General features: G+C 38.8%; 1 protein-coding gene across 10 annotated transcripts in view; it reads right to left on the bottom strand.

The window, feature by feature from the left end:
* RNF220 (ring finger protein 220) overlaps positions 1–19,551 on the bottom strand; it is a 362,501-nt gene that overhangs the window by 101,795 nt on the left and 241,155 nt on the right. For all 10 annotated transcript variants that reach the window (XR_012086369.2, XM_020783272.3, XM_072997529.2 and 7 more), the window contains one exon: positions 6,571–6,663. Coding sequence is in view for 9 of the 10 variants with exons in the window: in XM_020783272.3 (XP_020638931.1) it covers positions 6,571–6,663 (93 nt within the window). In the remaining variant the exon portion in view is untranslated. The remainder of the gene's footprint in view (positions 1–6,570; positions 6,664–19,551) is intronic.

The raw sequence follows: 19,551 nt of genomic DNA, 5'->3' as shown, positions 1-19,551 counted from the left end.
GAAAAACACACAACAACCATTAGATCCCAGCTGTGAAAGCCTTCACAAATACTTTTAGAATTTCCTTTGGAAGAAACTCCCACCCATTTGGATGTCTTTTCCTGTTAAGGATCTCCTGCCATGGGACCTTACTTATCATCGTCCCGAGTTTATTAAAATTGGCTTTCCTAAAATCCAGCGTACACATGCTTTTGCTTCTTTCAAATCAAGAACTCAAATATAATGTGTACTTTCCTCCACAATTCCCCTTACTGCTGTTTCTTCCACCAAGTCATCTCTATTGGTTAGAATCCAGTCGAGGATTGTTAATCCTCTAGTTCCTTAAATGAAGAAAGTATATGTGTTGTGTAATTGTAAAGGCAAGAATGAGCCACTGAGATAAAGAGTAGATAATGTTCCAATCATGTATGTGGCCAGAATTGCCTTTGCACAGTTAAAACTAGTGCACTAGCCATGCCCATTTCTTGAGAGGTCTGATCTAGCCACAGTGACACATGCTTTAGTTACATCTCAGCTGGATTACTGTAATGTGTTCTACATGGGGGCTGCCTTTAGAAAGTGTTTGAAAACTCCAGAGAGTCCAAAATGCCACAGTCAGATTGCTAACTGTGACCAGTTACAAGGAACATATAACTCCCCTGTTACAGCAGCAGTACTGGCTGCTGATCCATTTCTAGGCACAATTCAAAGTGCTGGTTATAACCTATAAATGGCTTGGATCCAAGCTATCTAAAAGACTACATTTTTAAATATTTGTATACTTACTGTTTTTAGCTTGTAAATATTGTATTTTTTAATTATGGAAACCATCTTGGGTCCTTTCTAAGGAGAAAGCCAGGATAAAAATATTTTAAATAAATAAATAAGTACACGTTCAGAGGAACTATAGCTTGCTGAATCTGCTAAAGGCAGGATGTAACTGGTCTGAATGAGGCTCTTCCTCCCAATCAGCTGTGTTGGCCTAGAGATAGGGTACAGCTTTTAAATGGATTTTCCTTCAGGCAAATTGCACTCTTACCAAGTAGATCCACCCTACTTACTGTCCAAAACTCTAGTCTGGAGTATTAGGACCTGACTCTGTCTGGTTCTTAGCATCCTGATTTCAAATTTATTTCAGTGAGAGATGGGAATGCCCATATTTTCTAGGATTTGACCTAAATTGGTTTTCTGTGTTAAGAGAAATAAGTGCTAACAGTGCTCTAACTAGAACAGGATTTTCCCCCTTTTGTCAAGAAAAATGCAGTTAAATCATTCGTTCTATTCACATTCATAAGGCTGGGGAGAAAGGACACAGATCTTAAAAATCCATTTTTGAAAAGCCATATGTTACTTAAAAGATGTAAGGTGAATACAGTGAAGATAATTTCAACCATCTTATTTACCTATCTACATTTCTACTTTCGCCTATTCTACTCAGCCACCTTTACTCAACATCAATGACAAAATGGTCTCTTGAAACAGTGTAAAACTACTTTGATACAAATGGGAAGATTTTATTTTCAATAGAACCTGCTCCTTTTCTTTTTTTCCATAATTCTACATTTTTATGTGTATTAGCTTTATTAAAACTCATATTTAAATGAAGCACTTGTAGACGCACATAAAGCTATTTTTCCTTTTAAAACTGTTTAATCTTTTGGAGAAAGAAAAATGAATTATTTCACCAAATGGAAAAAAACTATCAACTAAATTTCAGCTCCTAAATTATAATACAGACTAAATAAATTAAAACCATACTCTTTTATGTAAAGACGAAAAGTGGGCTTGTTTTTATTTATCTTCATAATATCTTTAAGTCAAAGTTGTTTGGTCCAATTTATTTCTACCTCTAACCTCTTAGCAGGCAGGAGTTCTGTTACAGGAAAGGCTTTTTCAGTGTTAGTTCAAAAAGTAGACACAGGTCAATTTTCTGAACACAGAACTGAGATTTTTTCTCATAGAATAAAGAACTGTTGTAACATTTTTTGTAAGGAAGCTGATCATAACCAGTTCAATTATTCTTCTCTCACAAATAGCCTGACACACTGGTTATGAGACAATAGAAATTACTGTGCACTCTGTGTAATAATACACAGAGATATGACCTAATAAAGAAATGTTGGGTGACATCCACATTCTGCACAGAGGCAATATTCTGCATAGCTATAACTGGAATCCAAAAGAAAAAGAGCAGCAAATGCAATAGCTTTTTTGACTTGAGTGAGACTTCCAGGTATGTGAGTATGGAACTGCAGTCTTCTTTGAAAAGGAGGGAGTAAAGATACTTTTGTTTCCTTCCTATCTCTCTCACAGACAAATCCTAATAATTTCAGTTCGTAAGTAAGTTATTTTGACTACAACCTGACTAAGAATGTTTAGTAACACCAACTTTGATAACATTCACTATCTCAGAGTTTATTTTCATACATACTTCCCGTAGTTTTTCTCATCGTCGATTTTATTTGCAGCCCAATCATGGAATAATAGTTTGCCAGTTTATGGGAAATCCTCTTGCTTTCGTGGAGAACCACCTGTTCAGAAAAATATTCTACAGAGGTCTCATCACATTGGTAGAGAATTCCAGGTGGTAACATGATTTCAAAGGGACATTTTGGCTTTGGACTGGGAAAAAAACTTCTTCCCACACTTCTTAAACACTTTATATATTCTTTTTTCAATTCAGGTTGCCAATGTCTCTGCAAATTCTCATTCTTTCAAATACTATATGTCTATAATGGAAACAAAACTATATTAGACCAGGAACAAATTCTGTCTCATGGTATTTTTGAAGAAAACAAAATGTGATGCTCATGTATATAGCAGGGCTAAGAAGGACAGCCCCTTCACGGATTGTTGCCTTGTCGTGGCAAAGGGGCTTGAGTAATTGAGAGAAGCTATGGGCTATGCCATGCAGGGACACCCAAGACGGACAGGTCATAGTGGAGAGTTCTGACTAAACACGATCCACCTGAAGTAGGCATTGGCAAGCCACTCCAGTACCTTTGCCAAGAAAACTCCATAAATAGAAACAAAAGGCTAAAAGATATGATGCCAGAAGATGAGCGCCTCAGATCAGAAGGCATCCAACATGCTGGATGTGGTCAAACAGGAGATGGCAAGAATAAACATTGACATCCTGGGCGTCAGTGAACTAAAATAGAAAAGAATTGACAAATTCAATTCAGACGATTATTATATCTACTATTGTGGGCAAGAATCCTGTAGAAGAAATGGAGTAGCCCTCATAGTCAACAAAAGAGTGGGAAAAGCTGTACTGGGATACAATCTCAAAAATGACAGAATGATTCCAATACGAATCCAAGGCAGACCTTTCAACACCACAGTAATTCAAATTTATGCACCAATCAACAATGCTGAAGAGGCTGAAACTGACCAGTTTCTATGAAGATTTACAACACCTTTAGAACTGACACCAAAGAAAGATGTTGTTCTCATTACAGGGGAATGCAATGCTAAAATAGGGAGTCAAGAGATAAAAGGAACAATAGGAAAGTTTGGCCTTGGCGTTCAAAACGAAGCAGGGCAAAGGCTAATAGAGTTTTTTCAAGAGAAGAAGCTGGTCATCACAAACACTCTTTTCCAACAACAGAAGAGGTGACTCTACACATGGGCATCACCAAATGGGGAATACTGAAATCAGATTGATTATATTCTTTGCAGCCAAAGATGGAGAAATTCTATACAGTCAGCAAAAACAAGGCCTGGAGCTGATTGTGGCGCTGATCATCGGCTTATAATATAAAGGGAAAAACCAGAGATCTGTTCAGGAAAATTGGAGATATTAATTATATCAGAAAGTTGGAATTAAGTTGGAATTAAGGCTGTATATTGTCCCCCTGCTTATGTAACTTATGTGCAGAATACATCATGCAAAAGACTGGACTGGCGGAATCCCAAATTGGAATTAAGATTGCTAGAAGAAATATCAGTAACCTCAGATATGCAGACGATACCACTCTGATGGCAGAAAGTCAGAAGGAATTAAATAACCTTGTAATGAGGGTGAAAGAGGAAAGTACAAAAATGGTCTGAAGCTCAACATCAAAAAACTAAGATCATGGCCACTAGAAGGGGAAGATATGGAGATAGTGACAAATTTTACTTTCCTGGGCTCCGTGATCACTGCAGATAGTGACAGCAGCCACGAAATTAAAAGACGCCTGCTTCTTGGGAGGAAAGTGATGACAACCCTAGACAGCATCTTAAAAAGCAGAGACATCGCCTTGCCGACAAAAGTCCACATAGTAAAAGCTATGGTTTTTCCAGTAGCGATGTACGGAAGTGAGAGCTGTACCATAAAGAAGGCTGACTGCCAAAGAATAGATGCTTTTGAATTGTGGTGCTGGAGGAGACTCTGGGGAGTCCCCTGGACTGCAAGGAGAAAAAACCTATCCATTCTAAAGGAAATCAACCCTGAGTGCTTACTGGAAGGAAAGATCCTGAAACTGAGGCTCCAATACTTTGGCCATCTCATGAGAACAGAAGACTACCTGGAAAAGACCCTGATGTTGGGAAAATGTGAAGGCAAGAGGAGAAGGGGATGACACAGGACGAAATGGTTGGACAGTGTCATCAAAGTTGCCAACACAAATGTGACCAAACTCGGGGAGGGAGTGGAAGATAGGAGGGCCTGGTGTGCTCTGGTCCATGGGGTCACAAAGAGTGGGACATGACTTAACGACTAAACAACAACAACAAAAGACGGACAGAATATCTGTTGCCTGATATTCTATATATCCTTCAATTGCAATAATAGCCATTGGATTACAAATTATATCACAGATTCTAATTCTTACCATCATATCAGATCCATAATAAGGTGCAGCTTTCTAGTTTTCCTACTGTATTTTCCATTGCTATGCCAGATTGTAGATCCAAGTATACAGCCTCAATGCAATATTTAGTAACAGTCATATCTCAGTTCCATATCTACTTACGATGGCTCTAAACATATTTCAGAATGTGGTCTTCTCGTCCTTTTTTTCCCTGCAAGGAAGTTTAAAATATTTGACCTAACCAACTCTGTAGATGCTTGACAAAATGATTTAACCATATGGTGGCCATATATGTATCAACAAAACTGTTGTAATGGCAGCTGATTGTCACATTTGTCACTATTCCTATCCATTCTATTGAAAAATGAGTTTTACCATTACCCCCCCCCCCCATATTACTGGTAGCACAGATGTAGCAAGATTTGCCTCACACTAGAGCAACAAGAGTATTGCACATGCACTGTGTTACATTTACCACCAAGGATTAATTATGATTTCTAGACATCCTTAGATCTACATATAAGTTTGACATTTATGAAGTTTTCTACAGAATAACCCTAGAAAGAGAGATTTTCTCTGAACCTCACTAATATATATTGTACTTTCTAGCGGATTATAAATGACATAAAGAAATGCAATGCAAAATTACTAGCACTGCAATTTTAAAGAAATGTGTAATCAGACCATATATCTAGTACATGGAAAGTTCAGCTTGCAGCCTAGAGAATCAAGGGGAGATGATGGTGATGATTTATTGCACAAATCCTGCTGGACAGGCTCCTAGAGGGGATTTTCCTAGTCCAACTCATATTCTGCTGTTCTGGCCTGCCATTTCAAATGCAGGAAAGCCAAAAGAAGATTATCCTTTAGGAATTTTTCTATATAAAAGGGAATTATAATTTCCACTTGTGTCTCCCTAAAGAATTTACAAACTGGGATCTTTCTATGTGTACAGAAGAATATGTTAGGAATATTTATCTAGATTTGCCAATACTCAGAAATGTTTAAGAGCATGAAGCAGCACAATTACAGTGTAATTCTTTCAACTAGCATAGTACAGTCCACAAATCCAGAGGTTGCAGTTTTTTCCCCATAATGTCTCTGTCTAATTTATAAAAATTTATAGCCTGTGGAATGCAGTAGGAAACAAAGGAGTTAATTCAAACAATGGTTGTCTGTTGGCTTTGGACACTGAGCAGCAAAGAACCTATTATAATATCAAGTGTTTTCACGTGTAAATGAACAATTACTAGTGAATGACAATGCTACATCTGGATCGCTTTACACTTGCAAAATCTATTTTCTTTGAAGTGTTGCAGAAACACACTGTTTTCAAAATGGAGACTCACAGGTGGTGATTTTTTTCTAGCTAATTGGGGCAATTTGTTGAATTTTGTATTCCATCCACTTGAAAAGTAATAGCATAAATCACATTAATGTTCATAATAAAGTACACAGATGACAGCTTTTTATTAACAACAATGACTACACAGAAATATTCCCATTCTAAACAATCTAAACTGCATCCTCATATACTATTATGCACCAAAAATAGTAGGACCCAACTATCCTATGAATAGTCCATTGAGTCATTAATATTAATACTAAAAGACTTTTTTCCCATAAGGTTCCCAAGATGTGGGAACATATTATTGACCAAATGAGACATTATAATTTCTGAATTACAGTCAGCACTGAAAAAGGTAAGGACTGTCATAGTGTCACCAACACAACAGACCACTTAGCAGCTCCTGGCTTCCAGTCATCAGCTCAGTCCTCCTGATAGCCCTCTCACCTGGTATCTGTCTGAGTGATGAATATCATCTGAGGAGTGAGGCGATGTTGGAGAGTCTCCTTCCCGCTTGATTGAAGCTGACAACAAAATTGACTGTAAGAGAAGAAATGGAGAAAGGATAGCAGTTGATAATGCAAAATGTTTTAAAGAAGAAAGATATTTGATGATGTGAAATACTAACAAATGTACATCAAGAAGATGTTCTCACCAATAACCAGTTACAGAGGGGGCAACCTCTAGAATAGGTAGCCATGAGGCCTCCAAGCTCTTGAGAATGATACAGAAAGGTGCTCAGAAAGCCAGCTATCCATGCCATTACATCAACATTTGGCTTGTCACTCCAAAATGGAACTTAAGTGTGCATCATTCTTGTGTCTCATTTCTGGCAGCTTGCTTATAGCCACTATGGATAGGATTACACATGTGAGTCATGTTTATTAGCCACTATGGAGCAGATTACAGATATGGGTTATGTTTATTCTCTGTCCTTCAGAGAACTCCCTTGATTTCCTCGGTAGCAATAGTGGCCATAGTGTTTAATTCTGTAAATCTAATACAAGACACATATCTGAAGCAAAGCAGCTGCAGTCCTAATACAGAGAAGTAAAAACATACAAGTAAAACCCTACCAGTCCTTGCAGGAGTTTATATAGTTAAAAACTTATACTTAGAACCTTAACAACCAATCATTAATGGATAATTTAACATAGTTTGTAATTATGGCGGAAGGCACAATATGATTTATTTATTTATTTATTTATTTATTTATTTATTTATTTATTTACTTACTTACTTACTTACTTACTTACTTACTTACTTATTCAATTTTTACCCCGCCCCTCTAGACAACGTCTACTTGTTCACAAGACAGATACTATAGAAATTTGTAGGATAAAAGTAAACAAACCCACAATCAAATGACCACACATGCAGTTCTTATAAAAGAGAATGCTAAAATATTGCTTTTGTAATTACTTGCAATTTACTATCTGTCGGAACATCAGCAAGGGGTTTCAACAAGGTGAAAGTGAAATAATCTCAGCTGTCTCTTCTGAATTTAACACGTATGAAAATCCATGAGAAAATGTGCTCAAACAACACTTAAAAGACGCAAAAGCAGTAATACACAAGTGTGGAGGGAAGGAGTGTTAAAATGCTATTCAACTGCACAGACCCATTCAAAAATTACAAATAGGGGAACATTAATAAACATCCTAGGACTTCTTATTAATACCCTGAAATACCCTTAATAACACAGATGTTTCCCTTTCTTTATAGCAGGCTATGAAGGGAAATGGTTAGCAATTTACTGATATTTGTGAAGGTTATCAGTACCTTGCAGACTTTAGAGCAATGGCATAGAGGTATAAATTCCACGCACAACAAAGTTTTATGGAACATGACAAGAGTGCTTTAACAATATATAGAGGTGATACATTCAGTGAGAATATGCTCCTACTAAGAAGCTCTAAAAATAAATACTAATTAAATTTCACAAAAAATAACCCAACATAAAACAAATTGTAAAAAAATAATATACCCACTAAATGCAAGATCTCAAAGAATGAATTGCTGGTCTATATAACAATAATGAATAATAAATATTAATAAAATTATAAGGTCAGGTTTGGTCAATTAAACTAAGAAGAAGAAGCCTCTTAGTCAAAATATGCTAAGGCATGGAACTTCAAAAACTAATTTAATTCCTTGTCACATTTATTCTAAAAATACAAAGGAGCAAGATGAATAAGAAGGAAATAATTGATAATGTTCACTTTTGCAAGCAATTTTTTTTGTCTATAATTTACTGTAATTATCATTTTGGAATATTTTAATATGGCATGAAGATAGCTACAAACCAAATTTTAGGACAGACTGTCAATTACCTTGTTTTGGCTATGTATACATAGTTCAGTTCTCATCTGTATACAGGCTGGGACACCTTTTTCTAATAATTACTATAAGAATTTATTGGGGTAAATTGGTGTAGAAAAACAGTTTGCCACACATATTATTAACAGCACCTGTTGCACACAATTTACTGTTTTGCCTTAATCTCTAATAATTTAAAATTCTACATTACAAAATTCTGCTTTATGGGTAGAGATTAGGACCATTCTCTTTATTTTATATAAAAGTAGTATATACGTATTTTAAATAAGTATATCAGCCAAACAGTGAATAAGGCTTGGGCCAAATCCACTTGTTACTCTCAACTAGAGTAGATCCATTGCTTCAATGAAACTTTGGTAAATAAAGTTTAATTGAAGCAATGGATCTTCTCCAGATGAGAGTAACATTTACTTTAACTCCCACTGATGGCTCTAATCTACATGAGACTAACAAGTGGATTTAGCCCTTCATCTCTTCTGATTTCTATCTTTGTGCCTCTTGACTTAGTGGACTCTTTATCCTCAAATGGCCCTTCTTTCCATCCTATTGAAAAAGCTCTGGACATTCCTCCATCAAGATCACTATTTTTCATAAAATTTTCTCAGCCAATCTAACATATGTCTAAATGGGCGGCATATAAATTCAATAAATAAATAAATAAATAAATAAATAAATAAATAAATAACCTCCATTGTCTACCCTTTTACTTTTTTTACTATACTGTACTGTATAACATCTCTAGGCTTGAGGGGCTCTCTCAGTATGGTGATTAAATTGCCCTTCAATCCTCATCAGCCTTGCTGGTGACTTGTAGTGCTTCTTCAACTAACAATCCTAGACAACTGTGGTTTGAATTTCTAGCAATGTCCTGGAGTGATACTATGTTGACCAATTTGCAGAATAATGGTGCTTCTCTTGCTGTTTTAACCCCTGTTACATCTATGAAACTGAGGTGCATGAATTATTGTCTTTTATTGTAAACTCCCATGATAATTTCTGTTGGGATGGTATAAATAATCTTTTCTTAATCTAATAGGAACCAGCCATTTGCAGGAGTAATATTATGATTTAAGAACCAGAGAAAGAAACACTTTTCAGACAAATCCAGCTTTGAAAAAATCTGGCCATCTTTGTACATTATTTAATGCTAATGTATGGAATGCTGCTCTCCATGTCTTTATGGGCCATTCTAATACTGTACTGCAAAATTAGAAAGAACACGTGTAGCAATGTAAATAATTTCCCCTTTTTTCCTGAATGCATGGAACACTCCTATGGCAAGAGTTAAAAATACTTCATTTTTTTGTTTGCTTCTGTGAAGAAATAAAAATACACAAGCCACTGACACCATTTCAAGGAACCAAGGCGAGCAACTCTCGTTGCTTCCATCAGATCCTGCCAACCCATTGCAAGTAGCTCTAATCCAATATTATTATCTGAAAAATGGCCAGGCTAGCAATGGAGACAGTAAATTAAATCTTATGTATTCGTTTTTAGCATGTGGTCCCTAGAAGTGCGCTGGCCCCATTTATTCTACAAACCTCCTGAGCACCATGACAACGACCTCTAGAAAAAATGCAGGGCTAAACTAATCCCAAAAATGTCAATCTCAGACCCTCTTCTACATACGCTTGCTGTTTAGATGAATAAACTGTCTCTTAAAATTGTAGCAAGCAGTTTTATTCTGAATACTTCAGCAGCATGTTAAACACAATACCACAGAGCCAAGTTCCTGTTCTAGCAACAAACGATACTTCATCTGTGTTTTTCATTTTACCAAGCAGTGACTGTACCTCCATTTATCAGAAACATAAATGGGATGGGATGGGCATGGCATAAAAGGGAGCAGCAGTGATAGAAACTTCACATTTGAAAACGCTACCAATTTTTAAATTACTATCTTTCTTGCCAATATCCACAACACTGGTGTTTTTTCACTTACTGTTGGGTGTTGCTCGTGACAGAATCTGATTCACAGCTGGGAAAAGTTACTTTTTTTGGACCACAGCTTCCAGATCCTCTCAGCTAGCATAGCCATGTAATTCAGGGTTACAGTGCAAAACATCATTTTTCTCAGTGCTAATATGATTTGACCTAAGTTGGGTTACACCAGTGAGTCCACAAAATCATTTAGTTTTTGAGTAACAGAAAATTAACTAATGGACAGACAACAAGAAAATAAAACAGACTGATAGATCAAGTGACAGATCTGGAGGCAGGTAGAGAGATATTTAGACTCTCATATGCAATGGGTTGCTGTGAAACATAAACCCTGCCATCAGATGATAATCTAAAGCCATTTTACATACAATTTTCAGTTTATCTGAGTTAAGCAGCAAAAGAAATGAGAATGCAATATTCTCAGCCTTAGAAATGTCAAACATGGGAGCTACTTTTAAATCACGTCATCTCTGGACTAACCCCAAGTCAGATTAAAAACCTGGAAAACCTAACAACAGCATTAATTGACTTAAGCCGTTTTCCCAACTTGCAGGCCTATTCAAAAGTGACAAATGGACCCTCTTGTTGTTCAGATGTCTATCCTTTCATGGAATCTATTTTCCTGAACTTTCATTCTAGAAGAGCAGCCTAAGTAAAAAGATACAGTATTGCTATACTGTATATTCTAAACAGGTTGTAATGTATGCCTTTCACAGAATGTCACATTCTTCACCTGACTACAGAGCAAATTAGAACAGGGTCTGTAGTACTTCGTCAGTTCAATTCCTTCGAAATAAATACAGTAGATCGAAGTAAATCAGCAAATCAACGGGAATTCCTGTCAGTGTAGAGGTACCACCAGCAGTGGTTTGGTGGCAGCAGGGGCTGAAATGGTGTGCGTGTGTCAGCAAAATCCCTTCTTTCTCTCCACATGTCTCTATGAAATGCTGTCAATCATCCTAACCCTGAAACTGCATGCAGCTAATATCTTCCATTGGAGTCAATGGAGGGAGGGCAGAAATGAAAAAGCAAAAGTAAAAAAGTAAGCCCCCACTCCCATGCTGACTGAAGTTAGAAAGTAGTCTGAAATGTGGTGGATGTCCTGCAACAGAATTCTCTATCCAATAAACAGAACACTGGGCACTTTCTAGTAGCTTTATAATCATAAGTTGTTGTTCTACAAGCGGTTTCATGTTTTTCTGTCCAAGCAACCTGAATTATTGTGGCCAGGCTCAGTAATGCTTCAGAATATGTTGCTCCCAAGGAGTTACTGCCAACAGGGGAGAAATATGTCATCACACCCCTTAGATACTCTGGGTCATCTTTCTTGTCCTTTGAAAGGAACCTGACACTCCTACCAGAATGGCTGACATTAGGAAAAGCAAAGAAAGCGATAAAAGAATGATAGTTCAATATGTCTCTTACTGTGTACCAAAGCAAGGCATTAAAATTTCACTTCCCTTTTATGGCTGGAAAAAGAAGAGGGAGTGACGGGCTTAGAAAATAAATGACAAATGCATCCAAATAAACAACCTGAAACCACTGAACATTGTTGAACTACAATCTAACCATAACTACTCTCTATTTCTCTTTTGCATACTTTTTAACTTTGGAATGTCTTGGTCACCCAGAACTTGGGACAGTTAAATTCTTGTATTACAGCTTCCGGAACGGACATGCTGCAGGGAAGAGTCTGGGAACTGCAGAATACCTTTTCCCAGTTCTGGTCTCAAGGCACACAGAAGGACACACACTCTGAAGGATGCACCTACTTGGAGGATGCACCTTCTTCTGCCAGTCTGCAGAAGAAGGATGCTGAAGTTCGGCCTCCCCCTCCTTTCCAGGTACTAATCTGCAAAAGAAACTCAAATATGGGCACAATAGTTCTAGCCAAGCTCCATTCCCTGATACCATTCTGTGACAAGCCACCATTGCATTGCTGAAAGACAGAGCAAGGGGCTTGTGCAGGAACCAGAACTCATAATTCTAGCCCCTTTTAAATCATCCCTCCGTTGGGTAAAGGCACTCTCTGTTGAGGTTATAAACCCTAAGAGGATCAGCCTCAGCGTTGCACCTGGGGCAAGCTAAATAAAAAAAGGTCACTGGTGCTTTTTAAACATGGACAAAAAAGCAGTAAAATGTGTTTGGGAAAAAAAATCTGGCATTAAATCATGACTTTTTGCCTGGCTCGCCTCATTAAAAGTGGCCTTTTGGAAGGTAAAATTATCATTGTAAGCGATAAGATCTTTAAGAAAATAATTCACGGCTTCTTCACCCTTTAATATGATAGCCGCCACCGGCTAATTTTTTTCTTAATGGCAACGAGACCATCAATCTTGTCCAAGTCTTGCTCTCACCTTCGCTTCCCTCCCCTGCCATCTTTTCCAGCTACCACACTCTCTTGTCAGGAACAACCGTCTTTCTTTTCTGCTTCTGCTCTAATGATTTCCTAGCTGACAAATCCCCCTTTAAGGAACAAGTTGGGAGGAAAAGTGCTATTACAAACTGTTGGAGAGAATATGGGCAAAGAGCAATGCTAGACAAACTGAAATTAGGAATTAAAGTGCAGTTTCCTCAGTGAGGAAGGTGATTAAACTCACAGACTGGCTTGCCCAGGGTTCTCAATGAGGATCTCCTTCAAGTGAGGCCACACATCCCTAAACAGTAGTTATAGTAAATCCTAAACTAAAACAGATTGAGAACCATCCAGTAGTAAATCACAACTAGAGTAAGCACCATAAATCAATGGGGATTTGGTGAGTCGACTCATCTCTAAGTTTCACTGATTCAATAGTCCTATTCTAGTTGTGTCTTAATACTGGATTTCAACCTTAATATCGCTTCACAATAATCCTTGTGTGTGCCACAAAATGGGCTCAAAGACTAGTGGTAAATTGGTTTACTTGCAGGGCAGTATTGCCTAATAAGTTCTCCAATAAGAGGGTTTAATTTAAGTATGTTTAAAATTAAAATAAACTAGTTTTACTTTTAAAAAGTTTTATATTTAATACACAACTAACTTTGTTTATTTTTATTAGTTTGTACTTCTTGCCCTGTTTTCTTTTCTCGATCACAGAAGACTGAAAATCAGGGCAATCAGATGAGCACATACTTTGGTATTTGGTTCCCTTTTGGTGCACTTTGGTTGGCCCTATTTTTTGGTAACCACATGTATTTCAAGTAAGAGTGATCCATCCAGCCCCTTTTGTGAACTCTTCTGCTCTTCCTAACACAGCTCCAAGGCTGCAATTTATTTGCGGCAATTGGGAGTGCTCCTGATTATCCCATTCTGTAGTCTGTGTAGTTGCTTAATTTGCTACCAAAAAAGAGCTATGAGCGGTGTTGTCTTTGTGATGACCCTGTAACATATGCAGTGAGTTGTGACAGTAACAGAGAAACCCTCTCCTTTATTTTCCTCTTCTCACAGTTTTAAAAAATATTATTCTAAGTGATGCAGAACTATTTCAGATGTAAAAGAATATCTGTGATAGATTGATGTACTGCTGTAGCGCTATGCCACTTACTAAATTAAACAAAAAAGGGAAGGTAACTGGAAAAGGGATCAACTTTGATTCTTCTTTCTCAAGAAAGACAGATCAACTTCTCCCTATCTATTTCTCCATACAATTACTCCTTGTGGCTAATATATATCTCAATATGAATTTAACTGTGAAAACTGTGAGTGGGGTGTGCATTAGAAAGAATTCTTAACAATCTTTCTGTTTTATACATTCAGATGTGATAGAAACATTGGTTCTGAATACTGATTGGTCTATACCTCAGAACAAATTCACACAACCTCTGTCTGAAAGGCTTGTTGATTCTTTATAAATAAATATTAAAATGGGTATCAATTGTAAATAAACCAACTAAAGCATTCAATGTGAACAAAAATTATTAATAGACACCCCTGCCACAAAAAAATCTAAAATTGGTTGCATGTTGAACTGTGTTAATAATACAAGGGTTTGGGGGGCAGACCGCCAGAAACAGAAATTAGCTTGAAAACAGAACGCTGGCTGTATCTACAGTACTTGAGTACTGCAAGTAGATTCTCCTTCAAGATGTAATATTAACTTCAGACCTCTTCACCTACTTTTTTTGTGATGGCTCCCTTGTACAGTATAATAGTGGACATGTGTTCATTACCTTGTATATAGAGACTGAAAACTAACTACAGTGGTGCCCCGCTTAACGATTACTCCGCTCCACGATGAAATTGCTTAACAGGCACCGGAAAATGGCCACCCTATGGAGGATCTTCGCTGGACGCTGAGGTATTTCACCCATTGGAACGCACTGAGCAGTTTTCAATGCATTTCAATGGGCTTTTTACTTTTGCTTGACGACGATTTCGTTCTACAGCGATTTTGCTGGAACGGATTATCGTCGTCAAGCGAGGCACCACTGTACTTCCTATTTCCTGTATGCATGGGTATCATTGTTCTGATTTGACAGAAAAAGTAATTTATGAAGTAAGCCACAACTTTTCAGTTCCAGAGTATACCTGCACCAAAATATGACAAAATATGACCGCACTAATGCTGCTGCTAATAAAGTAACTCAACACGTTAGCAAAGTAAAAAGATGGTTACCTCCTAATTAGTTATTTGTCCAGATGCTGAAGAATATATATATATATTGCCAACAGCACCAGATAAAGTGCTATTTGCTTATAGAAATCCTGCATTCATGTAGCATGTTGCAACACTGATCCAGTCATGCCGCCTTTGCACAAAAGTAGATGACTGTGACACTTTAATGAACAATCAAAAGCAGCCTGTGGGAGATGGTCTCCTTGCAAAGACAACAAGAATGCCCAGGTGTTCTCTCAAGTTTACTGGTAATCTTGAACAAGGAAAGGGAGACAACAATAATCACAGCTTTGGAGCTACTGACAAAAGGCAGAAGAAGGGCAAGGTAAAGGAATAAATAACTCCTATAGCTCTGCTTTGAAATCAAGGAAGAGACGAGAAAGAGGACAAATGCTTATTCCGTCTATCTATTCTACTATAGAAAACTGTTACAGAAATCAGTGCAGGAGGCAGCAGTTGCCATTATGTGAGAGATGAACAACCATTAAGTTTACATTTATTGGAAGCAATTCAGGTTCACCTATGAAAGTGTTATTGTTCTGGAATGGACATATCTGTCCCACATCTCTGTACACTATGTCAGGGATGGGCAGTAGGTAGATCAGGATCTACTCACAGACAACCAGGTGATTTGTAATACAGTGGTGCCTTGACTTACAAACACCTTGACCCACGAACATTTTGACTTACAAACAGCTCCATTTGCAAAATTTTGCTTTGACTTGCAAATAGAGCTTTGACTTACGAACAGAAAAAGGTAGGGAAAGGGGCGGGAAATTCAAATAGACTAACCATTAGTGGCAAAGAGGCTGGTTCTTTGTAGCTCTTTCGCCCCAACAGTTTGGGAAAGGGATGTGGCGGCAGCGGTGGGGGCCCGGCCAGGAGGCAAGCACCCATCCCAGCCAGGCTCTGGCTCCTGGCGCTGGGTTCGTCCATGCTGCTGGCTTCCTGGCTGGATTCTGGGAGCTAGAGCCTGGCTGGGAGGTGAGGACCCATCCCAGCCAGGCAGCGGTGGCAGAGCCCAGGCCAGGCAGCGGCAGAAGGCCAGGAGGGCTCCTGCCGACAGCAGTTTCGGCGGTGGTGGAGACCACGCGGCGGCGGAGGAAGCTCTGGTGGTCTCCTGAAGGGCTCCCACCGACGGCAGTTTTGGTGGTGGCAGAGCCCCACCGCAGTGGAGGAAGCCCTGGTGGGCTCCCGAAGGGCTCCCACCGATGGTGGTCTTGGTGGTGGTGGAGCCCGCGCGGTGGCGGAGGAAGGCTGGGAGGCTTCAGAGGAGGCTTCGTGGTGAGGTAAGGTACAGCTTTTTGCATTTTAAAAACTGTTTTGGGTGGCTTTTGCAGGGTGGGATTGGGCCGGTGGGGTTATGTTTATGTTTATTTGTTTTGTTTTTCAGCCCCAGGGCCTTGCAGTATTTTATTTTTATTCTTATTTTGGTGTTGTTTTTTTTAAATGCTGGAACGGGTTAATCCCGTTCCCATGCATTTCAATGGGAAATGGTGCTTTGACTTACGAACATTTTGACTTATGAACGCCATTCTGATACAGATTAAGTTTGTAAGTCAAGGCACCACTGTAGTCAGCCTTAGTTTTTGATTGTCAATTACTGAAGAATATTAAGCGGTATTGTTAACTTAGAGGTATATCCATACTTATACATGCAGGTCATTGTAGTGTTTTGCTAATGTAAAGTAGTAGATACTGTATTGGGCTCCTTCCTTTGCATCTGGTTCTGGTTGGAGGGTTGATCTGATCTACTTTAAAAAGTAGTTCCTGCAAGGCTGAAGTCTGGCCATGTCCATGGCAAGTGAATGAGTTTGTGTTAAGCTCCTCGTGTATATCAGAAATGCCCCTGCATGACCATTCAGAGGAAGATAGAGCTTTTGTATTTGTATGGGGGTTGCAGAAATAGATATCTCTGCCGTTACTTCCAAGAGTGGGAAGGAGCACAAAGGGGAATATTTGATCTGAATGTAGCCTTCCCTGTAGCCGTTAACCAAGAAAATGCATCAAAATTGCAGCACATGCTCATTGCTGCCTCTTCCAGCCCTACCTACCTCCCCCCCTGCCTAGGAGACAGGTCAGGAGTCAGCACTGGGAAGCGGTGAGCTGGCAGCAGTGACACTCTGTTTTCTTTCAAGGCCACCCATTTGAGACTATTAAGTGCTGGGCTCCTGCTTTTTGATAGCACTGAAAACATAGGCAGTTTATTTCTCTTAAACAATCAATCACAGCTGCTGTCAGCACAACAAATACCCTAACCCTGCTTTCTACATCTCGCTCTGGCCTTTCCCTTCTCTCCTGCACAAAGTGTTTCCTGCTTGATGCGTTGGACTTTAACTCTGCCATCTAAATAGGTACTTATCACTTAACATGGAGGTGATGGCTTGACATGTTTTCTGTCTCCTGCCCTTCCCTGCATGGTGGGGAAGCAGTCAAAGTGTTGCTAATAGCTGTTATCACTTGGGAACTGTAACCCGAATGTAATGAGTGATACCAGCCTTCCCTGTGCTTTGAAACAGCACCAGTTGTAGCAGCATTTTAAGATGTGAACACCAGCATGTTTTATTCTTTTATTTATTTTATTCTTTCACACTTTCCTAAGGTCTACTCAACTCACAAATTCCTTTGTGGCCTTACAGCCTTTATTTCAGGAATAACTTTTTTTAAAAAGAGAAAGAATCCTGAATGAGGCAAGCAAACTTACCTTTGTGATAGCTGACCACTCAATTGTTTCTCACACACCACAGGTCAGTTAAGGATGGAAAGAAAACTCACTGAATTTCTTGTTCTTGTTGATATGGGCTAACTTGATACTATGAGATATCTCAGAAAGGTTAAAGAGATAAAAGGAAGAAATAACCCTTTGTCTCCATCATGGCTGCAGGAAAGCAATCTTAAAGTCCTGTAAGATTGCTCTCCTCCAGCAGAGAGTGAGACAAAGAGTTCTTCTGTCCCAACATCACTTTAATTCACACCATATATTTCTAGAATTGTTTCCCTCTCAGAAGCAAACTACACAGAAAGGACAGAAGGACTGGCTGACTGTGAAGAAAGAGACAAATACCCCCACTGAATACTTCAGGTTTTCATAGACATCAGTAGCTGTTATAATTTGGGGCAATTTATAGAATTTATGGAATATACACAATTGGGCAAACTGTACATTTTTGCACACTTGGGAATTTTATTCCAAAAAGGGCAAACCTTTGCATGAAACATTGTTCTTGCCAATCTAAGAATTCCATTCAGAACACCAGGAAATTTGCTATCCTTGCCAATGAGAAAAATATGGCCTTGCCTTACCTACTGTAGGCATGCAAAAATGAATCAAATGAGGATTTACCCTCTCTAGCCAGTATACTACCCTCTATGTTTCCTCAGGGAACTGAAGAAAAAAATATTTGGGCAAGCTTGAGTGCTGACTTATGAAGACTCCAAGTAATTCTGCTCTTTGCCCAGCACACCATACACAGACACACTGGAAGCTGCCTTAGGCCAAGTTTGACTGTCAGTCCAGCCTACTGCTATTTCTTCTGATTGGCACAGGCTCTTCAGATTCTATATGAATATTTCCCAGTCCTATCTGAAGGTGCCAGAGACTGAATTTAGGACCTTTCGTATGTAAAATACATATTACACAACTTACGATTGTTCCACAACAGAAAGATGCCTTATTCCAAGTCAAACCAACAGTTAATTTAGTTCAATCATTCTAAACTTGGGGCCCCAGATTTTAGACAATCACTCCCAGAAGCCCTAGCTAGTGCTGCCAATGGTCAGGGATTCCAGAAGCTGCTGTCAAGAAAATCTGGAGTCCAAGTCTGGGAATCACTGATCTTGCTCAGTATTACCTAAATTGAATGTCAAAACTTCATTCCCAACCCTTTTCGGAGTTGTGAGGCAATGAACCTTAAATGAACATTAAAATATGTGCACAGGTCTATGGCAACCCTCCTGAATCTTAAGGAAGGTATCTCTAGATTCTATTTCCTACCCAGCTCTCTGAGTGGAAATCTGACTGATGGCACATTTCAGGATCAGTTATTGCATACAGTGGTGCCTCGCTAGAGAGTCACCCTGCATGACAGTTTTTTCGCTAGACATTGACTTTTTGCTATCGCTATAGCGATTCGCAAAACAGTGATTCCTATGGGGGAATTTCGCTGGACAATGTTTGGTCCCTGTTTCGCAAATCGATTTTCGCTACATGACGATTTTGACAGCTCCCTCCCCGCTTGCAAAACAGGTATTTTCAGGACCTAAGCTTCGCAAGACAGCGATTTAAACTGCTGATCGGCGATTCACAAAGCGGCTTTCCTATGGCCGATCTTCGCTAGACAATGATGATTCTTCCCCATTGGAACGCATTAAACAGGTTTCAGTGCATTCCAATGGGGAAATACTTTTCGCTAGACAATGATTTTGCTAAACAGCTATTTCAGTGGAATGGATTATCATCGTCTAGCGAGGCACCACTGTACTCTATAGGGATATGTTTGAACCAAAAAGTCTTCTACTTGTCTATTGAAGTTCAGGTGTGAGGTAATTTAAG

The sequence above is a fragment of the Pogona vitticeps genome, chromosome 4, assembly GCF_051106095.1.
Source record: "Pogona vitticeps strain Pit_001003342236 chromosome 4, PviZW2.1, whole genome shotgun sequence".
Classification (NCBI taxonomy): Eukaryota; Metazoa; Chordata; class Lepidosauria; order Squamata; family Agamidae; genus Pogona; species Pogona vitticeps.
Note: the sequence above shows the minus strand (reverse complement) of the source record. Positions and strands in the feature narration are given on the sequence as shown.